Here is a 25,018-nt window from a genome sequence, read left to right as displayed (position 1 = left end):
CCTTTAGTTGCACGGATGTCAAAAATGACATAATTCCAATCTCAGACTTCCCATTAACGAGGTAAATCGAATGCAGCGTAACACCAGGAGTGATGAAGTTTGAACTTTCATAAGGTTTGAATTTTAATCAACTCCAGAATGCACTCTGTCACACTAATGTATCTTATGAGCTGTCTAGATTAAGTAGAAGCTGCAGAATATAGCAGGAATATTGTTATTTTGTGGTGTTTGTAGCTGTAAACCAGGCCCTTTATGTGCGTGGAACACAGCAGAAGTAAAACATCAACTGTACCCCCACACACAGCACACACTCCTGTTGTAAATGCTTATTAATCAGTGATTAATATGGGAGTGTGTTGGTGTTCACTCACTTACTGCATCTGGTATAATTCTATTTCTGCCATGTGCTTGTTTTATATAATTACACTGAATATTTTAATAAGCTTTCTACTGTTGCTGTGATAAATGTAACATTCATTTCTGATCATTTTGCTTTATTCACAGTACATAAATCTACATGGTAATGGATCCTTATTGGTCTAATATGACATGTTAAGCTATCAGATGATGTGATCAGCTGCAGTCTCCACTCTACTGAGGAGCTACATGAATCCAAACTGAAGAAAGCAGGTGATGAGGTGACCCCTCTTACCCAAGACCCAACCTGCTGGGAAAACCTTTTCTGGAAAATTTATTCTCTGTTATAGAAGAACGATTTCTTTCACAAAAAGGAACTGGACTCTTATTATTCTCCTTAAAGGAGACACTAGAACTAATCTAGATACATATGATTTTTTTTCTGTAAAATCATTCAACGGCACTTTATTACCCTTCTGATATCAGAAGTTGGGTTAAAGATTTTCTGTGTAGTGCGTAGACTGATAGCATGATCTTCAATATGTCTGATTATTTGGTGTAATTTGATGAGCACCACTGGCTGTGGTTGCGTTCTAATTCACCGTCCACTCTATTAGGAACACCTATACAACTGAACATTTATGCAGTTATCTAATCAGCCAATCAGGTAGCAGTAGCGCAATGCAAAGAAGAAAAAAAATCATGCAAAAAAAGCTCTTGATACAGGTCAAGAGCTTCAATTAATGTTCACATCAAACATCAGAATGAGGAAAACGTGAGATCTCTGTGGCTTTAACCATGGCATGATTGTTGGTACCAGATGTGTCGGTTTGAGTGTTACAGAAACTGCAGATCTCCTGGAATTTTCACACACAACAGTCTCTAGAGTTTACACAGAATGGTGCAATGAGTGAGCAAAAGTTCTATGGGTAGGAAAGCCTTGTTGATAAGAGAGGTCAGAGGAGAATGGCCAGATTGGTTTGAGCTGCCAGGAAGAATATAGTAAATCATATAAAAGGTTTATAAAGGTTTGATGTGTTGTGTGTTCTGAGATGTTTTTCTGCTCACCACAGTTGTAAAGAGTGCTTATCTGAGTTACTATATTCTTGTCAAAAGACAGTGACTCAGCAAGAGTCAGAGCCATAATTAATCTTTGCTAAAAGGCAACTTAAAGTTACATAAAAATGACCATTGCTGTGTTTTTAACATGGCACATAATCAGTTAAAGTAAATAACAGAAATAAACTAAGATGTGGTGAATATGAAATACGAAAGATGACATTAAAATTGTTCTACCGTAAATGACAGTGATAACAATAGCAGTGTTTCTGTGGAAAACAATCAGTTTTACGGTTTACCACAAATCCTTTTACTCTGCCACTACATACTTCCACGCTTTATTGGTTTCAGCACAAGTAAAATGACTAATAAAGACAATAACTAGAGTATTTAAATTGTATTTAAATGACTAATCCTGTAAACTATTGCTTTTATAAAAAATAATATTTAAATATTTTTGAGAAAAGGTGACCAAAGTTGGAGCACATACAGCACACACACGTGTGTTTTCTGTCGTAATTATTTTTTATTGCTAGCCAGTTAGCTATTCTGAGAGGAATTTTAATTCATATAAATGAATTTATTTTCAGCTAATATGAGATAACCTGACCAGCCTTCTGAGAGGATTTCTAAACAATATTCATAATTACTATTTTAAAACAAGCTTTTCATGTTAAAATAGATAAGAATAAATGTTACTGGCAGAAAAAGTCCTGTCACCTACACAATTTTCTTATCATCTATTTTTTCTATAAAAATGTATTTTATTCTTATTTAAATCACACAAATTATATTTGTTTTTATTCACATGTAAAATGCTCTGCTCTGTAAATCGCGATAAACAAACGTTAAAGCACAGTTTAGGCTGCTAATGCTAGCCAGCTAGCTAACGTGAGGTAATTTAACAGGATTTCTGACAAGATTTATTATGTACGTCATATTCTTACTCGCACTTCATATTACAAACATCAAATTTAAAGGAAGTTATGGTGGAAGCATAACAATTTACCAAATTAACTACCTAGTTATTGAGTCAGCTAACCGCTAACCTCAGTCTCCCTCCTGAGGTAACGGCACCGACTGAACACTGTAGGACTCGGAATCGATCTCACAGAGAGTCGATTCTCCGGCACGAGTCATGTGGGAATCGACTCTAAAGCTTTGGAGTCGGTTCGATTCCTCTCACAGAAGACGTGAAGTGAGAAAGTAGGAAATTCCGCTGTCACATAGTGTTTTAGAGTGTCTGAAAGAAGTCTGAAAGAAGATAAATGTACAAATTTACACCAAGACTGCAGGAAAATTAATTTATCTGTTTTCATCTTCAGCTGATGGACCGCACAAAAAGCGCTTATAGGAGATTAGATGAAGTCAAAATGGATGCAAGTGCTCTACTTGTTTGAATTGTTTGTTTGGGGTTTTTCTCTGTGCAAGTACAGTGATGTCACCAGCAGAGGTCGCCAAAAATAAATAAAAAAAATTGCTGAATAAGCGCTCTGTGCCCTAGCTGTACATATATTACACATACTGCATTTGATGTTTATACTGTGGCATATAAGTTTATACACTTAACTGGTTACATATGCTACTGTGCACAAATATTTACTACAGTTACCTTCTGTGTCACAAGATCCCAACCCTGATCATGGAGAAACCCCTGATGTTAACATTTTAGTATTTCCCTTCTCTAACACACCCACTGCACCTCAGGAAGGGCTGTTAATTAGCTGATTAGTTGAATCAGTGTTAAGTTATGAAATGAACACCATCCAGGTGTTCACGTTCCGCATTCTCACACCGACAGGTTTTCCTGGTTTCAGATGGCGGAACTAGACCGAGTTTGTTGTTCTTTTTCAGTTTAATCCCGAGATTAAGGAGCGAGTTTGCTGGGGTTTTTTCAGTTTAATCCCGAGATTAAGGAGCGAGTTTGCTGTTCTGTTTCAGTATAAACCGAGATTAGGGAGCGGTTTTGGTGGATAATAATGCGCTAAGGAAGGAGTCGTTAAACAGGTGAGAATGAGCATCAGCACATGATGAACAGACCCACAGTCAACTTCCTGATATTTTAATCCGCTGCACTGTAACTAAAGTAGCCTAAGAGTTTCGAGTTTTATTTTACCTTTAACATTTTAATACAGTGTTTGTATTATTCGTCTGCGTGATTGGATATTTAATCACTGTAAATGTGGGGAAATTCTCCTTATTTTCGTTTAACGTCCAGATGTGGATTAATAAAAATATGTGACTATAAAATGAATAGTTCTTAAGAAGCGAACTATATGCAGATTTAAACAGATTCCTATTTTGTTGGAGTGTGTGGGCCTACATCGGAATTCTGCTCACTTGTGTGTAAATATGAACCGGAAACTGATTTGCGGTCTGTTTTGGAAGCTGTAAGGAAATTAGAAAACACAGGGCCGAGCCTCTGCTTTCATTTGTTCATGATTGGAATTAATACATATAAATAAAAAATAATGAATAGAGCAGTATATAGTCTCTCTCTCTCTCTCTTTTACACTTTCACTTTCTGTCTCTGTGTTTATGGAGGACCAGGCCCATGTTCTTCGGACGTCGCTTTACAACTCCAAGATAAAATGAAATGAGTATGACAGGTTCATCGTGGTAATAAAACAGGATAATCTAAGTAAATAACAAGCTTTTAAAGTAAATAAAGGCTTGAATAGTAAAGTCAGGTTTACAGGTTTAGTTATTTGAGATAATTGCATCCTCCCGTTTTCCCTGCAAAATCCAGATAGTTTTTTTTTTTTTTTTTTTTTGGCTTATGGCGCAGTTTATTTTTATGTGGCTACGTTGCAGGTTCCGTGCCTTAGTCCCAGAGACATACACTCACCGTCCACTTTATTAGGTACACCTGCATATTTATGCAAGTATCCAATCAGGTGGCAGCAGTGCAGACAGAGGTCAAGTGCTTCAGTTAATGTTCACATCAAACATCAGAATGAAGAAAACGTGTGATCTCTGTGACTTTAACCGTGGAATTGTTGTTGGTACCAGATGGGCTGGTTTGAGTTTTTCAGAAACTGCAGATCTCCTGCAATTTCACACACAACACTCTCTAGAGTTTACACAGAATGGTGTGAATAACAAAAAAACATTGAGTGAGCAAAAGTTCTGTGGGTGGAAAGGACTTGTTGATAAGACAGGTCAGAGGAAAATGGCCAGATTAGTTCAAGCTGCCAGGAAGGATATAATCACTCTTTACAACTGTGGTGAGCAGAAAAGCATCTCAGATTTGTCAAAATGAAATATAAATAAAAGAATGAATAAATTACTTAATATATTGAAAAATAAACAATTGTAAAAATCACAAAATTGATTGTGTTGTTTATTTTGCCCTTATTTAGGTTGTTAGTCTCTTTTTTATGTATTCCCTAATTTATTTATTTTTGTGCTGCAGTACCAAAGGGATGGAAGGTAAACTGGATAGTATTAAGTTTAGAGATCAGCTCATCGAAATATCTGTGTAAATATTTAATTACTCTCTCTCTCTCTCTCTCTCTCTCTCTCTCTCTCTCTCTCTCTCTCTCTGTATGTGTGTTTTTGTGTGTGTGTTTGTGTGTGTGTGTGCAGTAACCATTGTTAATTGTGGAAGAAGACATGACATCCAAAATGAATTCCTCCACTCAGGACCCAGAGAATTCTGAAAGGTAAAACTAGACATATTGGCAGTTTTGATACCATATTTTGACATACCAGTTCAGTTTTTCTTTGTATCACATCTCTGTCGTTCTATCTTTCTATTACTTAATTTGTATACGAAAAGCAAACAGTTCACTCAGGGACACAGGAAGGTGTATAAAGTTTGGGGTGGTGAAATTTTAAGCAACATACAGGTGTTGTGTACACTGAATAATTTGGATAATTTTACTCAAATGTAATATGTTTTGAGAATATATTATATTAAATAAATCTGGCGCTCTAATAAAGATATTACAATAAAGACAAACACGTGTGACACCAATACAGAAAACTCTTATGCAGACCAACATCATGTTCTACTTTTAAAGAAAACGATATCTAAATTTGATCATATTGATATTTATTTTATAAGTACCTTTTATACATAAAATGCAGATCAAATTGATTCCTAATCAGAGTAAAAAAAACAATAAAAGTGTTACTAATAAGAAGGATCAAGAAGGGACACAATCTGAGCAGTATCATCATCATCAGCATTAAGAGTGAGTGGAGCAAGAATAAGAAAAACAAAATCACATAAAATATTTTGTAAAATGATAACAAGAATAAAATTAAATAAATGATAAGCTCATCTGCTTATACATTTGGCAAAATCTTAAGGATTAGCATTTGGGCATTAGCTATTTGTGACATTTAATCATATAACAGTAAAAGAGACATGCAACAAGTTTAAGATGTTTGGAGATTTTGAAAGAGTTTGTATAGATGTCTAGGTAATAGAAGAACAGCAGCACTCCAGAGATCTTTTGGGTTTTGTATAGTGATGTAAAATGAAATTGAGCAGATAAAGCAACACTACATTCACAGTGAAAGATTAAAAAAAACTCTATGTTATAGGAAGAGATCAGAGTCCCCAGAACCCAGCTGTGTGTCCATGAAGAGTGATCAGTCAATTCATGAACCTTTAAAATTCAGAGAGGGAGAGAGTTCTGCTGAGCTCAGGTAAGTATGATGTAGGTAATGTGATATTGAATCACTTAAAAGAGGTAAATATAGATTTTAAGAGAAAAAGTAACCTACTTTTTTTTTACCCTTCATCTACCCTCTGGATGTTTTGAATATGACAAATAGAAAGAGATCAGAGTCACCAGAACCCAGCTGTGTGTCCATGAAGAGTGATCAGTCACTGCATGAACCTTTAAAATTCAGAGAGGGACTAGTTCAGGGATTACTTCAGAAAGCTATAGAGAAAGAATGTTCTACTGAGTTTTGGTAAGTATCATGTAGGTAATGTGGCATAATTTTTTTTATTCAATTTACATTTATTTTGAACAATGAAAAACAATTCTTTGTATTGAATCAATAACTAATTAAAAATTATAGTCAGGTCCATACGTATTTGGACAGGGTCACAATTTTCATAATTTTGTCTCTGTACACCACAATGGATTTGAGACTAGACTGAAACTAGACTAGACTAATCAGTAAGAACATAACACTCAAAAAACATGAATAGCAGTATAAACACAGGTATAAACACTGCAAATCACACCACTAAGATAGCTCGAGTGAGCCTTTGTAATGTGTGTGTGTACAAGTATGGGTGATTTCATGGAAAAAGGTGTTTGTGTGTGTTAATAATCAGAGAACTATGAATGAAGATGTGGTCATGTGACTGGACAGGTAAAATGGTGTGTAGTGCATGAGCTGACAGAATTCTGAGAATTCTGGGGTGGGAGCAGACAGAGGAGTGACACTGATACTACTACTAATAAAATTAAATCATCCATGTGATATGATATAGGAACAATTAATTCTATAAATATCTGTTTATCTATAGTTACCAAAAGACGGGAGCAAGCAGAAAAGCGCAAAAGTTAAAGTCCATATTCAAGGTATGTGTGAGTTATATGGGTTATGTATTATGTGTACTGTGTATTTTAAAGTCTGCGCAAAATACTGTAATATTGGTTTTCTCCCTACATTCAGCATTATAATTTAAATACTAAGTTATGTAGTTAGCGTTGTAGTATGTAGTTCAGTAACACAATGCTTACACTTCCTTCAACATTCAGAATTCATTCAGTTTCTACTGAATTTTTCTTTCTTCCTCATTATTCATCAGGAGCTGGAGCGAAAGTTCATCACTATAGTGCAGAAAGAGTTAGACAGATTCATGAAGTTACTTAGTCCAGATTACCCAGAATGCCCTGACAGTGAGAAGGATCAGAGTGATGTGAGAGGTGGAGTGCTGAAGATCACACTGCACATCCTGAGGAACATGAACCAGTCTGAACTCGCAAACACGCTACAGAACAGTAAGAGTTCTGGGTCAGGGGGTCATGTATATCACAAATATTAAAAATACAATTAATATAGATTATTATATTGGTAATACATTTAGATTATTATTAGTAATAAAGTAAAATTCAGTCTAACATAGATAATTATCAAAGACTATTCAAATATATCTGTAGTAATGATGATAATGATTGCGCAATTGATATTCATAATAAATGCTTCCTTCATTGTATAGAATTTCTCCCTGATTGTCGTCAAAAATTCAAGTCTAGATTAACAAAAAAATTTCAGAAAATCCATGAGGGAATCTCAGACCACGGAACTGCAACACTTCTGAATGAGATCTACACAGAGCTCTACATCACAGAGGGAGGAAGTGGAGACGTCAATACTGAACATGAGGTGAGACAGATTGAGACAGCGTTCAGGAGACCAGCAACACAGGAGACACCCATCAAATGTAATGACCTCTTTAAAGAAAAAAACAACAGAACTGTGCTGACTAAAGGAGTAGCTGGAATTGGAAAAACAGTCTCTGTGCAGAAGTTTATTCTGGACTGGGCTGAAGGAAAAGCAAATCAGGATGTCATCTTCATGTTTCCACTTCCCTTTAGAGAGCTGAATCTGATGAAGGAGAAAAGGTTCAGTCTGATGGATCTTCTTCATCACTTTTTCCCGGAAACAAAGGAATTAAAAATGAGACATTATAATCAGTACAGGATGTTGTTCATCTTTGATGGTCTGGATGAGTGTCGACTTCCTCTAAATTTCCAGAACAATGAGAGATTGTGTGATGTGACAGAGTCCGCCTCAGTGGATGTGCTGCTGACAAACCTCATCAAGGGGAATCTGCTTCCCTCTGCTCTCCTCTGGATAACCTCTCGACCAGGAGCAGCCAATCAGATCCCTCCTGAGTGTGTAGACCAGGTAACAGAGGTACGAGGCTTCAGTGATCCTCAGAAAGAGGAGTACTTCAGGAAGAGGATCAGTGATCAGATCCTGGCCGATAAAATTATCACACACACGAAGTCTTCAAGAAGCCTCTACATCATGTGCCACATCCCAGTCTTCTGCTGGATTTCAGCCACTGTTCTAGAGAGAATGTTGTGTGAAGCAGAGAGTGGAGAGATCCCCAAGACTCTGACTCAAATGTACATACACTTCTTGATCTTTCAGATCAAACACAAGGACCAAAAGTACCATCAGAAATGTGACCCTGATCCTCAGCAGACCACAGAGAGTATCCTGGTACTGGGAAAACTGGCTTTCCAACAACTGGAGAAAGGAAACCTGATCTTCTATGAGGAAGACCTGAGAGAGTGTGGCATTGATGTCAGAGAAGTGTCAGTGTACTCAGGAGTGTGTACCCAAATCTTCAGAGAGGAGTTTGGGCTTCACCTGGAGAAGGTGTTCAGCTTTGTACATTTGAGCGTTCAGGAGTTTCTTGCTGCTTTATATGTATTTCTCTGCTTCTTAAACAACAGAAATGTGCTTCAAGAGCAAACTACTGGATTTGTTTTTTTCAAGAAGTCAAAAATGTCTGATTTCCTGAAGATTGCAGTGGACAAGACTTTACAGAGTGAGAATGGACACCTGGATCTTTTCCTCCGTTTCCTTCTGGGTCTCTCACGAGTGTCTAATCAGTCTCTCTTACGAGGTTTAATGCCACAGACAGGAAGCAGCTCTCACAGCAAACAGGAAACAGTCAAGTTCATCAAGGAGAAGATCAGAGAGAACCTCTCTCCAGAGAAATCCATCAATCTGTTCCACTGTCTGAATGAACTGAATGATCATTCTCTAGTGCAGGAAGTCCAAATTTACCTCAATAAAGGAGCACATAGTCGTCTCCATGGTGCCAGACTCTCTCCTTCTCAGTGGTCAGCTCTGGTGTTTGTGTTACTGAACTCAGAAGAGGAGCTGGATGAGTTCGATTTGAGTAAATATGACAAATCAGAGGAATGTCTTCATAGGCTGCTGCCAGTGATCAAATCCTCCAGAAAAGCTGTGTGAGTGTTTTTATTCTGAATAGATTAGTTTTCAAGGTTTGAAACTCAAAATGAAATATGAGTATAATCTCTGTTAATTCATATATTTACTTTCAAAATATGCTTACTTTCACGTTTAAAATAATATCTGGGTAAATTACAGGCAAAGGCAGAACACAGAACCCCTCTCACTTTCTTCAAATAAATAAATATAGTTTGTGTGTGTTTTTTTTTTTTCCTCCCAGGCTGCGTGATTGTAATCTGACAGGGGAAAGCTGTAGAGTTCTGTCCTCAGTTCTCAGCTCAAACTCCTCCAGTCTGAGAGAACTGAACCTGAGTGAGAATAAACTGCAGGATTCAGGAGTGAAGCTGCTCTCTGCTGGACTGGAGAATCCACACTGTACACTGGAGATACTGAGGTGAGAACACACACACACACACACACACACACACACACACACACACACACACACACACACACACACACACACACACAGAGGAACCTTTAAAACATAAGAATGCGTGTGTGTTGAGCTGTAACTGTGAGTTTTTCTCCCTTCTCTCTGCAGGCTGTGTAAATGCAGTATTACAGATAAAGGTTGTGCTGCTCTGGTTTCAGCTCTGAGGTCAAACCCCTCATCACACCTGAGAGAACTGAATCTGAACAACAATAATCCAGGAGAATTAGGAGTGAAGCTGCTCTCTGATCTACTGAAGGATCCACACTGTAAACTGGAGACACTACAGTGAGTTATTCAGTTACTGACTTAGTTCACACACGCACACACACACACTGAATGTTAAACAGAAATAAAAGTTGCTTTTCTCTCAATTGTTGAACCTGACATGGACATGAGAAACAAAGCTAAAAAGGCAGTTTTTGCTGAAATAAAGTTTATTTTTTTAAAGGTTGTTTATATGTGTGAATCCAAAGCAAATAATAATAATAATAATAATAATAATAATGTAATATAATCTAAATGCAATGGTTTCAAAGAGGCTGGAGGCTGTTAACTGTACAGAAAATTTTGCCTAAATATCAGTCCACTCTTTTGTTGTTTTGTAAAGTTTTTTTTTTTTTTTTAACAGAAAAACCATATATTAAAGAAGAAATAAAAATGTGGAGTTTTTTTTTTTTTAAATAAGAAATTATACATTTTCCCTATGTATAATTTCCTTCCCTATATGGAAGTTTGAGAAAGCGAATATGAAATAGATTTTGGTTTTGAGAGTTCGACCATTTTGCTTTGTGTATCTACAATCACATGGATCTGATATAATTCTCTCCCAGGCTGCGTGTGTGTAATATGAAAGAGGAAAGCTGTAGAGTTCTGTCCTCAGTTCTCAGCTCAAACTCCTCCAGTCTGAGAGAACTGGACTTGAGTTACAATGAACTGCAGGATTCAGGAGTGAAGCTGCTCTCTGCTGGACTGAAGAATCCACACTGTACAGTGGAGATACTGTGGTGAGAACACACACACACACACACACACACACACACACACACACACACACACACAAACAAACAAAACTAAATGTTGCTCTTCTGTCAAGTCTGTCAAGTGATAAAACTGACATGGACATGAGTAGGAACAAAGTTAGAAAACATTTTCGTGAACGTTGTGAATTTTTTTATGTTAAGTTTAAATGCATAAATACATAGAAAAATAAATTAAAGTAATTAAACATATAAATGCAATGGTTTAAAAGAAAGCTAATTAATTAGGATGACAGTTGCTTATAGCTGGAGGCTGATTGTACAGAAAATTATTTTGCAACATCAATACACTTTGCTCTCTTGTTTTGTAACTTTTTTTTTCTTTTTTTAACAAGAAACAATAACATTGAATAAGAAATAAAAAAAATTTTCCCATAAGAAATAATACATTTTCCCCATGTATAATTTCTTTCCCACGTGGAGAGCTGAGAAAGCAAATATGAAATAGATTTTGGTTTTGAAAGTTATGCTATTTTGCTTTGTGTATTTACAATCACATGGATCTGATATAATTCTCTCCCAGGCTGTGTTGGTGTAATCTGAAAGAGGAAAGCTGTAGAGCTCTGTCCTCAGTTCTCAGCTCAAACTCCTCCAGACTGAGAGAACTGGACCTGAGTGAGAATAAACTGGAGGATTCAGGAGTGAAGCTGCTCTCTGCTGGACTGGAGAATCCACACTGTACACTGGAGATACTGAGGTGAGAACACACACACACACTTTTAAAACATAAAAATGCTTGTGTGTTGAGCTGTAACTGTGACATTTTCTCCTTTCTCTCCGTAGGTTGTCTAACTGCAGTATTACAGATGAAGGTTGTGCTGCTCTGGTTTCAGCTCTGAGGTCAAACCCCTCATCACACCTGACAGAACTGAATCTGAACAACAATAAACCAGGAGACTCAGGAGTGAAGCTGCTCTCTGATCTACTGAAGGATCCACACTGTAAACTGGAGACACTACAGTGAGTTATTCAGTTACTGTCTCAGTACCCATACACACACACAGAGAGAGAGAGAGAGACAGAGAAGCAAACAAGGTTAAACAGAAATAAAAGTTGCTCTTCTGTTAATTTTATCAGTCGAAGAAACATGAGGAGTAATAAGCCTGAAGGTGTGTTGGTGAAATAGAGCAAGTTGTTGGATTAGGGGTTAAAGTAACTCTTTTTTACCTGGAAGCTGCTTATTGTATAGAAAATTATACATTTGCATAAATATCTTTCCACACTTCTGTGTTGTTTTTTACTGAAACAGATACATATCTATAAAGAAATATAGTTCCCCTTCAGGAACTCGAGCTGCGTCACGAAACGCTATGGGAACGCCCCCGCGTGACCGCGCTCTGAATCACGTGTCTAATCCGTCCAATGGATGGGCGCGACGTCACGGGCGGGGTGACGTAGCGACCCGGAAGCATAAAAGCCCGAGCGGCGAGCCCCGCGTTAGCTTCCTGTTTTCAGCAAGCGCTCTATGTGTATTGTTTGTCTTTCTGTCTATTTTGTGTTTTATCGGCGGCATGCCAAAGGCCAAGGATAAAACTAAGGGCGAGAGTGGGCAGCGCTTCAGGCTGTGTGTTCCTCCCTGTCCGCGATATATTACGGGCGGGGATACACACAGTCTGTGCGTTGCCTGTTTGGGAGCGGAGCACGCTCAGTCGGCTCTCGAGGGAGCCGGCTGCGCACATTGCGAGCGTTTACCGCTGCGCACTCTCCGCTCCCGCTGGGCTCTCTTTGAGGAGGGAGCCCTCACTAGCGTGCCTCGCGGTGCCAGCCCCGCTTCTGCCGAGGCAGAGCGGCGGTTGCGCTCGTGGGGCTCGCAGATGGACCTGGCGGAGGGAATGGAGACGGGCCCGTCCCTTTCTCCTTCCTCACCCTCCAGGTCCTCTGTCCCCTCCCTGGGTTTGGAAGCACGCTCTACGGTTTCTTCCCCCCGGGGAGCGGACTCAGCGCTCCACCTAACGTCCTCCGAGGAGGTCGATGTGGAGAGCGTCGACCCAGAGCCGCAGTCTCAATACGGGGAGCTGCTCGAGGTGGTTACGCGGGCAGTCGCCAAGCTCAACATTGACTGGCCCGCTGAGACACAGCCTGAGCCTCAGTGCTCTAGGCTGGATGAGCGTTTTTTATGCAGTAGGCCGCCACCTCCGCCCCGGAGCCTGCCCTTTTTTCCAGACCTCCACACTGAGGTGTCGAGGTCCTGGAATAGGCTGTTTTCAGCCCGGTTGTTCAGCCCCACTTCTTCCCATTACGCTAATGTGGCGGGGCTGGACTACTCCGGTTACAGGGTGATGCCCAGGGTTGAACAGACACTAGCCAGCTACACTATATTACCAAAAGTATTCGGTCACCTGCCTTGACTCACATATGAACTTAAGTGCCATCCCAATTCTAACCCATAGGGTTCAATATGATGTCGGTCCACCTTTTGCAGCTATTACAGCTTCAACTCTTCTGGGAAGGCTGTCCACAAGGTTGAGGAGTGTGTTTATAGGAATTTTTGACCATTCTTCCAAAAGCGCATTGGTGAGGTCACACACTGATGTTGGTCGAGAAGGCCTGGCTCTCAGTCTCCCCTTTAATTCATCCCAAAGGTGTTCTATCAGGTTCAGGTCAGGACTCTGTGCAGGCCAGTCAAGTTCATCCACACCAGACTCTGTCATACATGTCTTTATGGACCTTGCTTTGTGCACTGGTGCACAGTCATGTTGGAAGAGGAAGGGGCCCGCTCCAAACTGTTCCCACAAGGTTGGGAGCATGGAATTGTCCAAAATGTTTTGGTATCCTGAAGCATTCAAAGTTCCTTTCACTGGAACTAAGGGGCCAAGCCCAACTCCTGAAAAACAACCCCACACCATAATTCCTCCTCCACCAAATTTCACACTCGGCACAATGCAGTCCGAAATGTACCGTTCTCCTGGCAACCGCCAAACCCAGACTCGTCCATCAGATTGCCAGATGGAAAAGCGTGATTCATCACTCCAGAGAACACGTCTCCACTGCTCTAGAGTCCAGTGGCGGCGTGCTTTACACCACTGCATCCGACGCTTTGCATTGCACTTGGTGATGTGTGGCTTGGATGCAGCTGCTCGGCCATGGAAACCCATTCCATGAAGCTCTCTGCGTACTGTACTTGGGCTAATCTGAAGGTCACATGAAGTTTGGAGCTCTGTAGCAATTGACTGTGAAGAAAGTCGACGATCTCTTTGCACTATGCGCTTCAGCATCCGCTGACCCCTCTCCGTCAGTTTACGTGGCCTACCACTTCGTGGCTGAGTTGCTGTTGTTCCCAAACTCTTCCATTTTGTTATGATAAAGCTGACAGTTGACTGCGGAATATTTAGGAGCGAGGAAATTTCACGACTGGATTTGTTGCACAGGTGGCATCCTATGACAGTTCCACGCTGGAATTCACTGAGCTCCTGAGAGCGGCCCATTCTTTCACAAATGTTTGTAAAAACAGTCTGCATGCCCAAGTGCTTGATTTTATACACCTGTGGCCAGGCCAAGTGATTAGGACACCTGATTCTGATCATTTGGATGGGTGACCGAATACTTTTGGTAATATAGTGTATCTGTCCCCTGCTGCTGCATCGTCCCTGAAGGCTCCGGCGTTGCCTACCAAGCCGCTGTGGACCACCTCAGCGCTGGTAGGCAAGGCGTACACGGCAGCAGGTCAGGCCGGTGCGTGTCTGCACGCCATGGCGGTGTTACAGGCGTACCAGGCCGACCTGCTTAAAGAGCTGGATGAGTCCAGTCTATGGCAGTCCTGGTGGCGGCGGAGAGGCACCTCTGGCTGACCCTGTCCGATATGAAAGAGAAGGACAGGGTCGTGCTAATGGACACCCCGCTTACTCCCTCGGGCCTGTTTGGCACGTTTGGCGCCTGTTTCCCCCGTCGCTCTCTAGCTCGTGGGGCTGCTGGGCGGGGGCAGCCCCCTCCGTGTACGGCCCCCTCCTACAGGGAGGCCCAAAAACAGAGCGTCGCCTCCCGTGCTCCCCCGAGGCGGGAGCAGGAGTCGCGATGACGCTCTGGGCCCGGCCCTTCGGGCGCTAAGGCGGATCTGAGGACCGTCCTCATGTCCAGAAGGGCCGCAGCTAAGAAGCCCTGACGGTTTTGGCCCAGGGCTTCTGAGGGCGGGCCCCTCTGGGGCGACGCGGCGTACACCTCATCTCACGGTGCCCGGGTCCCCCCAGTGCCCTCAGGAGGTCGATCTGCCAACCCTGCCACCTATGGTGCTTCAGGGCGCAGCGGTCTCCGGCGAGCGCCTCTCCCAGTTCTCGCCCGGCAACGTAGCGGGTCTGGGAGGCTTGTGGCCTCTTCTGAGGCCTTCGCAGCAGTTAGCTCATTTACCCCCTGCCGGTTTGCCGCCTCAGGGCACCCAGCTAACCGCTTCTATTACACCAGAGGTCAGTCTCGAGAGACTGATTCCCTTAGTGAGCTTTCTGGCAGCGTGGAAACTTCTGCAGAATGTGTCTCATTGGGTCCTGCGTACTGTAGAAAGAGGCTACCGAATTCAGTTCGGCTCGCCTCCGCCTCGTTTTTCTGGGGTTCTTCCCACTGTGGTGGGTCCCGAGCAGGCTCTGTTATTGGAGCAGGAAGTACACACTCTCCTGAGAAAGGAGGCCATTGAGGTGGTCCCTTCTCACGACAGAGAGTCCGGGTTCTACAGCCGGTACTTCATTGTTCCCAAGAAGGGGGGAGAGCTGTGTCCCATTTTGGACTTGCGGCAAATGAACCTCTCAGTCGCACGACTGAAGTTCAGGATGCTTACGGTCACTCAGGTCATGTCTCAGATCAGGTCCGAGGACTGGTTTGTCACGATCGACCTAAAAGATGCGCATTTCCACATCTCCATCCTTCCCCCACACAGGAAGTTCCTGAGGTTCGCTTTCGGGGGCGAAGCTTACCAGTATCGGATTCTTCCCTTCGGCCTAGCACTCTCACCCCGCACCTTCACGAAGTGCGTGGATGCTTCCCTGGCTCCTATGCGACTACAGGGCATCCGCATACTGAATTACATCAACGACTGGTTCAGAGCAGATGGCGGCTCGGCATCGAGATGTCGTTCTCGCCCATATGAAGGAACTGGGGTTAAGACTAAACGCCGAGAAAAGCGTGCTTTCTCCAGCTCAGAGAACCGCTTATCTAGGCGTCGTGTGGGACTCGACCACGATGCAGGCACGTTTGTCTCCTCCTCGGATCGAGTCGGTCCTCACAGCGGTCGCGAGAGTGAAAGTAGGCCGGTCACTCACTGTAAAGCAGTTTCAGAGACTGCTGGGCCTATTGGCAGCTGCGTCCAACGTGATACCTTTTGGCCTGCTGCACATGAGACCCCTACAGTGGTGGCTCAAGACCAGGGGGTTTTTCCGAAACAGAGGAAACCCGCTCCGCATGATCAAGGTCACGAGGCGATGCCGCCATGCCTTAGCTGTGTGGAGAGAACCTGGGTTCTTGTCTCAGGGCCCGGTCCTGGGAGCTCCTGGTCGCCGCGTAGTGCTAGCAACGGATGCGTCCCTCACCGGATGGGGAGCGGTCATGAGTGGCCATCCTGCCCGTGGTCTGTGGAGCGGCCGCCATCTCACTTGGCACATCAACCGCCTGGAGATGCTGGCCGTGTTTCTGGCTCTGAAACACTTTCTCCCAGACCTAAGAGGCCGCCACGTGTTGGTGCGCACCGACAACACGACGGTGGTCTCTTACATCAACCGCCAGGGAGGTCTGCGTTCGCGCCCCCTTTACAGGCTGGTGCGCCAGATCCTTGTGTGGTCCCAAGGGAAGCTTCTCTCATTGAGAGCAGCCTACATCCCTGGTTATCTCAACGTGGGAGCGGACGCCCTGTCGAGGCAGGGGCCGGTGCCCGGGGAATGGAGACTCCACCCCGAGGTGGTGGAGCTCATATGGCGTATGTTCGGCAGAGCCCAGGTGGATCTGTTTGCGACGCAGGAGACATCGCACTGTCCCCTTTGGTTCTCTCTGACTCATCCAGCTCCTCTTGGACTGGATGCCATGGTACAGCCGAGGCCGAGGCTGCGTCTGTACGCCTTTCCTCCGGTCGCTCTGCTCCCGGGAGTTCTGGAGAGAGTGCGCCGGGACGGAATTCGCCTACTGTTAGTAGCCCCGTTCTGGCCGGGCCGAGTATGGTTCTCGGACCTGATTTCCCTCCTAGACGGCTCCCCATGGGAGATTCCGATCAGGAGGGATCTCCTCTCACAGGTGGGGGGGCCATCTTCACCCCCGCCCAGAGCTGTGGAAGCTGTGGGTGTGGCCTCTGAGGGGGCACAACTCCGCGCTTCCGGTCTCTCAACCGAGGTTGTGGAGACCATCCTCCAGTCCAGAGCTCCCTCTACGAGGAAACTGTACGCCCTGAAGTGGAAACTTTTCACTTCCTGGTGCGGAGACCGCCGGCTTGACCCTGTTCACTGCCCAGTTGGTACAGTGCTGGAGTTCTTGCAGGCCCGCCTCTCCGCGGGACTGACCCACTCCACCCTGAAGGTGTTCGTGGCGGCTATTGCGGCCAGCCACGCCCCTCTCGATGGCCAGTCAGTGGGCAGACACCCCTGGGTAATACGTTCCCTCCGCGGTGCGCTGAGGATCAGACCTCCAGCTCGATCTCGGGTCCCCTCGTGGGACCTGGCCGTGGTTTTAGAGGCTCTCTGCAAACCCCCCTTCGAGCCCATAGAGGAGATTTCGGACCGTCTTCTGATGTTAAAAACTGCCTTTCTCTTGGCAATTTCCTCTCTTAGGAAAGTGGGGGATCTTCAGGCCCTCTCTGTGGCCCCTTCCTATTTAGACTTTGCGCCTGGGTTGGCCAAAGCGTTCTTGTACCCCCGAGCGGGGTACATACCGAAAGTCCCCTCCTCGGCACCACGGCTGGTCGTGCTGCAGGCTTTCTGTCCTCCTCCCTTCAGGGAGCCCGACCATCGGAAGCTCAATTGTACTTGTCCAGTGCGAGCACAGAGCTGCCCTGTGGAGGAGGGTGGACCAGTTGCTTTTGTGCTTTGGTCCCCCTAAGAGGGGTTTTCCTGCTTCTAAGCAGACCCTCAGCCGGTGGATTGTAGAATCCATTTCTCTGGCTTTCGAGTCCTCTGGTCTCCCCAGTCCCCTGCGGGTCAAGGCTCACTCTACCCGAGCGGTGGCGGCCTCTAAGGCCTTTCTGGCAGGTGTGTCCTTACAGGACATCTGCAATGCGGCGGGATGGTCCACGCCCCTGACCTTTGCCAGGTTTTATGACCTAGATACGCGAGCCACTCCCGGCTCCTCTGTCCTTGTGCCTTAGGCTTGCCTCCTCCTGGAGGCAGGGACTTGTAAGTCTGGCGGCGTGGGTATACTCGTTCCCATAGCGTTTCGTGACGCAGCTTGAGTTCCTGAAGGGGAACGTCTCCAGGTTACGTATGTAACCATGGTTCCCCGAGGGAACGAGACGCTGCGTCTCGGCGCCACACTTCCGGCGTCCCTGCGGCGCTTGCTTCATTTTCCAGTAAGCTAACGTGGGGCTCGCCGCTCGGGCTTTTATGCTTCCGGGTCGCTACGTCACCCCGCCCGTGACGTCTCGCCCATCCATTGGACGGATTAGACACGTGATTCAGAGCGCGGTCATTTGGGGGCGTTCCCATAGCGTTTCGTGACACAGCGTCTCGTTCCCTCGGGGAACCACGGTTACATACGTAACCTGGAGACGTTTTATATGCAACATTTTTTCAGAATCAGTCCATATTCTAACATCCAGTGTTAAAAAAAAAAAAAAACATAAAAAATTACAGACAAATGACAAATGAATCTGTTTGGAACATTTGAAAGAATACTCCTTTGTTTTTTATTATGTATCATTTATTTCAGGAAATGAAAACTGATCATTTTTAATATTACAATTCACTTTCCATTGTATTATTTCTTTCCAAAATAGATTTTAGAAGTTGAACATGAAATATTTTTGTATTGACAATTTGACCATTTTGCTTGGTGTATTTCCATTCACACGGATCTGATATAATTCTCGCCCAGGCTACATGGTTGTAGTCTGAAAGAGAAAAGCTGTAGAGCTCTGTCCTCAGTTCTCAGCTCAAACTCCTCCAGTCTGAGAGAACTGGACCTGAGTGAGAATAAACTGCAGGATTCAGGAGTGAAGCTGCTCTCTGCTGGACTGGAGAATCCACACTGTACACTGGAGATACTGAGGTGAGACACACACACACACACACATACACACACACTTTTAAAACATAATGCTTGGATGTTGAGTTGGAACTGTGAGGAGATTTTCTCCTTTTCTGCAGGCTGTCTGACTGCAGTATTACAGATGAAGGCTGTGCTGCTCTGGTTTCAGCTCTGAGGTCAAACCCCTCATCACACCTGAGACAACTGAATCTGAAATACAATAATCCAGGAAAGACAGGAATGAAGCTCCTCTCTGACCTGCTGAAGGATCCACACTGTAAACTGAAGAAACTACAGTGAGTTATTGAGATTCTGTCATTTCAGACTGAAACATACAGGACTCGGAGATTCCTGAAACACAATCCCAAATTCAATACTGTAATGATACCAATGGTCAAACACACAAAAGCAAGAATATACAAGCAAACAGTGAATATAAAGAGAAGTCAAAAGTCAAGACAACGGTCAAAACAGGAATCGTAATGATTTAATAGGCAGGCAAGACTTCACAACGAAGCCATACTTCTACTTGCCTAGAAGTACTGGAATTACCAAAGATTGATCTAGAGTTAATATGTATATGTACACTATAACTAATTTGAAGGTAATACATGCTACTGCGATTACTGCTGATGTTGTGAGCGGCCATTTTCATTTGATGTCACTTGCTGATCTCGATGTTGAGGAGACCATCTTGAGTTCCCAAGTAGGAATTACAAGTTGAGGTAGTGTTTTCTTTATTTCGTTCATTGTCAGAGATCAGAAATTCTGAGTTACAACCTTTAGTTGCACAGCGGTCAAAAATGACAAAATTCCAATCTCAGACTTCTCACTTCTGAGCTAAATCGAATGCAGCAGAGTGACACAGTTTGAACTTTCATAAGGTATGAATTTAATCACATCCAGAATTCACTCTGTCACACTAATGTAGCTTATGAGCTGTCTAGATTAAGTAGAAGCTGCAGAATATAGCAGGAATATTATTTTGTAGTGTTTGTAGCTGGACCCCAGGATCTTTGTGTGTGTGGCACACAGCAGAAGTAAAACATCAACTGTTCCGCACACACAGTACACACTTCTGTTGTAAATGCCACTGATTAATATGGGAGTGTGTTGGTGTTCACTCACTTACTGCATCTGGTGTAATTCTATTTCTGCCATGTGCTTGTTTTATTTAATTACACTGAATATTTCAATAAGCTTTCTACTGTTGGTGTGATAAATGTAACATTAATTTCTGATCATTTTGCTTTATTCACAGAACATAAATCTACATGGTAATGGATGTGTATTGGTCGAATCTGAGATGTCAAGCTATCAGATGATGTGATCAGCTGCAGTCTCCACTCTACTGAGGAGCTACATGAATCCAAACTGAAGAAAGCAGGTGATGAGGTGACCCCTCTTACCCACGACCCAACCTGCTGGGAAAACCTTTTCTGGAAACTTTATTCTCTCAGTTATAAAAGAATGATTTCTTTCACAAAAAGGAACTGGACTCTTATTATTCTCCTTAAAGGAGACACTAGAACTAATCTAGCCAGATACATATGATTTTTTTCTGTAAAATCATTCAACGGCACTTTATTACTCTTCTGATATCATAAACTGGGTTAAAGATTTTCTGTGTAGTGCGTTTTGATAAATTAAGACTAATTGCAAGCTTGCATTACAGCAGCTGGTATGTTGTAGAAGAACACGCTCACAGAGACAGCTACAGCTAAACACACATACAGTCACACACTTGTGAATTCCGGGTTAAGTTAAATGCTGTGAACAGATATCTGCTTTTCAACAAATGTGAATGGCCATTTAATGGTATTAAGAAAGTTAATAACGTGACCTTCATGAAATACAATATGTCTGATTATGTGGTGCAATTTGATAAGCACCACTGGCTGTGGTTGCGTTCTAACTCAGGATAGATATACTGTATAATAATGTATAATAATATATGGTTTTGACAATCAATCTTGTTGCATGTTCATCAGATTTTTTCCATTACAGCAGAGAAGCAACTTTTATTTACTTTTCATCAGTCCACTTAAAATTTGCACAGTTATTTTGAAGGATTTTATATAGGTAAAAATGTTTGAAATGTTTATTTTATACGCCACTTAACTATAGATCATGTATACCATATATAAGATACATACTATTTATACAAAATAGTTTGATTATTAATGATTCAACCATGGATAAAAATCTACAATAATCTAAAATGTGTATATATTTCAGATCAGTTTATTTCTGGATGTTACGTACTTCTCTTAAATGAAACCTAATGTAAGTACAGTTCCCAAAAGTTTACATACATCTAGACTAAAGGCATTCAAACTAAAATTTTATGTTACCATACATTTCCTGTGTTAAGTCAGTTAGGATATCTACTTTATTTTCCAAAAGTTTGGATTTCAAAACAGTATGATTTATTTCAGCTTTTATATATTATATCATATTTTAGTGGGTCAAAAGTTTACACACTCTTTATCAGTATTTGTTTTCTTTTAATTGCTTGAACTTGGGGCAGCTTACTGCAAAATGTTTAAAGAGACAGTCATATTGGTGTGTGTAAAATGTGACTCACTGGAATTCTGATATTAAATCTGAATTAAATCTGTCTCTAATCAGTTGTTTAAAATTACCACTGATGTTAAAAAAAAAAAATGGATGCCATAATTGACTTGCCAGAAGAAATGTATGGTTACATGAAAAGTGTGGAGTTATGAAAATCAGAGACTGAATATCTTTAGCCTAGGTGTATGCAGACTTTTGGGCTGAACTGTAAATTACAGATAATTTATTACAGGTGTTATTGATTTTATATTTTCATAACGCAGTACACACATGTGACCAGCAGGTGTCACCAGTGTTTTGAAAATGAAACTGTTCACTTCTCCTTGAATTCTAATAAGAATTTTGAATTAATTCACTATACTGCTTAGGTAGAGAACTGCTGTTATGATTGTTTTTAATGTAATATATTTGTGTGTAATCATTCTTACTGTCTGTAATGTTTCCCATAAATAGCATGCAGAAACCCCGTGTCTCTCTCACTATTGCGCTTTCTTTTCATTTCCTCTGTAGGTTCTCCACAAGAGGAGTGACAGAAGGTCACCCTAAAACACATTCATATTGAGATGTTTGTGATATGTATAGCAATTCTGGTGCGAATTTTTTTTGGTTAATGCTGTTTTCGTTATTTTTCGTTATTCTCTTAGACGTTAGCAGGTGTGCGACATGCCGATGTCACAAAAAGATAGTTAGCACAGTTATAATGGTACGTAATAGGAGAAGTATTTTCACTGATCTCAAACATAAGTCATAACAGTCAGGTTTCACTGTTTGCTCCTAAAACAAAAGAGCAAGAGTTTCTTTTCTTGCTCACTATTTTCCAGTGAAGTTCAAGCTCATGTTATTATGAAATCTTACAGTACTATTAATGACTGAAGCCCATCATTTGCACAATGTATCACCCCTGGTATAGTGTGTCAGGTGGAGACAAAAAACCTCAGAAGAATCTCCTGACATCTAACTCTCACGGTATCCTGTACACTAGGGACTTTAATTCAGTGGAAGGTTCTTCTTCCTTGTGATTTTAATAAGCATCTTGTATCAGTGTGCATCTGGCACAATAAAGTCTGAACTGTAATATTCACACTTCAGCACACAGAACACAACATTCTGCATAAAAGTGTTATGATGGATAGCATGGTGTAGAGGTTTAGATAGTTCAACTTGTAGCCTAGCGATTTATCAAAGCAACAAAACTTGTTTTATTCCCCTATTAGCAAGCCAGAGTGACACAAAAAGTGTGTTACTGTCAGGCCACATTAAGGGCTGTGTAAGGAAATACTTACTGAGCTCTCACTGCAAAATTCAGAGCTCTATATACCAGGAATTTCAGCCAAATCTGTAGACTTTAAAATCAGCCAAAAATCAGTCTTAAAGGATGGACTGTCAAGAGACCTAAAGACCAAGACTAACCAAGAGACAAAGACTGAGATTAATCAAGAGATAGAAGCATAAACTCTGTGGGAAAGTAAGAATCAGACGCCGATATACTTCAGAGCGCTGAGGTCTAACCAAGATTAAGACTTTGTTTCTTTTCAGTCCTGTTTTCTCCTTGTCTCTCGTCTCTAAGGTCCAGCCTGGTAGTAAAAAGAATGCAAGTAGTTAATGTTTGCTGACAGGCAAATTATAGTTAGAAAGATAAAAATCACCATCTCTGATTTGTTAACATGGAACATTAACTACAATGTGGTAAATATGAAAATAATACATAATAATTACATAATTTAACTATATATCTAGCCACTTATCAACAATACTAATATCCATTAATGTTACCCTGATATTGGTGAATGAATTCTTCTGCTTTTCTTCAGCTTGAAATCCTTCATTGCTGAGTTCTCCAATTATTCTGGACACATCTTCAAAGTGTCCAAACTTTTTTGAGGTGAATGGAAATCTTTCCGTTGCGAGCGACAATGATAATAATGCCAGTGTTTCTGTGGTAAACAATCTGTACGGCTTACTGGAAATCATTTTACCCTGCGTCTAGAAGGGCATAAGTTATTTAAAAGAGAACATACTTGAGTGTTTAAATTGAAAGCTTACAAATCCAGTGATCTACTGTTTATATAAAAATAATAAATTTTCACACAACCAGTGAAAACTGCAGTGACCAATGTTGGATCACATACAACACACTCATTTCTGTTAGCTAAACAGCTAGCTAGCTAGCTAACTAACAAGCTTCTGAGAGGAATTTTAAGCTTTATTAATAATGTTTATTTTCACTGCTAATGCAAAACTAGCTTACATGACACAATTTCTGAGAGAATTTAAGCCATGTTTATATATAAATGTTCAAAATATTCAGTGCTAACCATAACCAGCTAGTATGATCTAACCTGACCAGATTTTATATTTTAAAACAAGTTTTAAAAGTTAAAACTGACAAAAATAAATTTTAGTGACAGAAAAAAGTGCTATCACCAACACAATATAAGTTCTATAATTTGATTTATTTAAGAAAAGCTGTATTTTATTCTTTTTTTAATCACACAAATTATATTATATTCGTTTTTATTCATTTGTAAAAACCTGCTTTGCTCTGTAAATCGTGACATGCAGCTAAAATTGCTAACGCTAGCCAGCTAGCTAACCTGAGGTAACTTGACAGGATTTCAGAGAACATTTATATTTTAAGCCATATTTTTAATCATAATTTAACACTTAATATTATAAAACATGAAAGTTAAATGAAAATATGGTAGTAATATACCAAATTAACTTATTTATTATTAACTTATTGGCTACTTATTCAGTCAGTTAACATCTTACCTCAATCTTTGACCCTGAGGTAATTTCACCGATTGAACACAGTGGGGCTGGGATTCGATTCCAGAAGAGTCGATTCTCTGATACAACTCACTTAGGAATCGAGAGTCGATTCTAAAGCTTTGGAGTCGGTTTGATTCGCCTCAAGCTCGTGCTACAATCGACGCAAAATAACAAAGTAGGAAAGTCTGATGGCATTTTCTCACACAGTCCATGTATACAGCTCGAAATTGTAATGTTTTCTTCAAAGAAATAGCTTACAAAAAATTATAAAGAACGTCATCCATGCTAAAGCAACACAAAAGAGTTCCCAAGAGAGTCAGAAGTTTTTTTATAGAGTTAGTCAGCCAATGTTAAGAAAATATTCAGAGGCTTATAATTTGCATGTTCTTTCCTTGTTATGTTCATTTGCATATAAAAACGCGTTACATGAAGACAAGTAGAATAGAAGAAATCAGAATAGAGTACAGCCTTTTCAGAATAGAAAAGAATAGAAAATAATAGATTCTAACTTATTTTTATCCAAAAGACGCCTTTGGTCGCAGCACCACAAACTATTTACGTATTTACAAAATTCTGCAATTTCTGTCATGAACACAGACAAAATGAAGCAGTGGTAGTGAGGAGTCGGGAAACAGACAGGAAGGAAAGGGTTATGGATGGAATAAAT

The 25,018-nt window shown here is 41.6% G+C and overlaps 2 protein-coding genes and 1 long non-coding RNA gene across 3 annotated transcripts in view; 2 read left to right on the top strand and 1 right to left on the bottom strand.

The window, feature by feature from the left end:
• The window catches only part of LOC113530518 (protein NLRC5-like), a 56,720-nt gene extending 34,684 nt beyond the window's left edge, over positions 1–22,036 (top strand). The window contains exons 22-29 of the mRNA XM_053240899.1: positions 9,605–9,778; positions 9,929–10,105; positions 10,651–10,824; positions 11,381–11,554; positions 11,641–11,817; positions 18,850–19,023; positions 19,122–19,298; positions 20,264–22,036. Coding sequence (XP_053096874.1) covers positions 9,605–9,778; positions 9,929–10,105; positions 10,651–10,824; positions 11,381–11,554; positions 11,641–11,817; positions 18,850–19,023; positions 19,122–19,298; positions 20,264–20,270 — 1,234 coding nt within the window. The 3' untranslated portion in view covers positions 20,271–22,036. The remainder of the gene's footprint in view (positions 1–9,604; positions 9,779–9,928; positions 10,106–10,650; positions 10,825–11,380; positions 11,555–11,640; positions 11,818–18,849; positions 19,024–19,121; positions 19,299–20,263) is intronic.
• On the top strand, positions 511–9,384 carry LOC113530519 (NLR family CARD domain-containing protein 3-like). The gene is made up of 7 exons (XM_053240904.1): positions 511–3,423; positions 5,005–5,081; positions 5,971–6,075; positions 6,205–6,345; positions 6,914–6,968; positions 7,199–7,391; positions 7,610–9,384. The coding sequence occupies exons 2-7, from the start codon at positions 5,032–5,034 to the stop codon at positions 9,382–9,384; spliced, it is 2,319 nt and encodes a 772-aa protein (XP_053096879.1). The 5' UTR covers positions 511–3,423; positions 5,005–5,031.
• A 109-nt stretch (positions 22,037–22,145) lies between the features above and the next one.
• On the bottom strand, positions 22,146–24,471 carry LOC113530917 (uncharacterized). Its single transcript, XR_003403195.3, has 3 exons — positions 24,352–24,471; positions 23,353–23,562; positions 22,146–23,153 (listed from the first exon to the last, which is right to left on the bottom strand). It is a non-coding gene; the product is annotated as an uncharacterized LOC113530917 (long non-coding RNA).
• Between the last annotated feature and the right edge of the window lie 547 nt (positions 24,472–25,018).

Source organism: Pangasianodon hypophthalmus, chromosome 16, assembly GCF_027358585.1.
Source record: "Pangasianodon hypophthalmus isolate fPanHyp1 chromosome 16, fPanHyp1.pri, whole genome shotgun sequence".
Lineage (NCBI taxonomy): Eukaryota > Metazoa > Chordata > Actinopteri > Siluriformes > Pangasiidae > Pangasianodon > Pangasianodon hypophthalmus.
Note: the sequence above shows the minus strand (reverse complement) of the source record. Positions and strands in the feature narration are given on the sequence as shown.

Coding starts and splice junctions, on each gene's coding strand:
- LOC113530519 (XM_053240904.1), top strand. CDS start 5,032: ATGACATCCAAAATGAATTCCTCCACTCAGGACCCAGAGAATTCTGAA. Junction 5,082..5,970: donor GACCCAGAGAATTCTGAAAG/GTAAAACTAGAC, acceptor TCTATGTTATAG/GAAGAGATCAGAGTCCCCAG. Junction 6,346..6,913: donor GAATGTTCTACTGAGTTTTG/GTAAGTATCATG, acceptor GTTTATCTATAG/TTACCAAAAGACGGGAGCAA.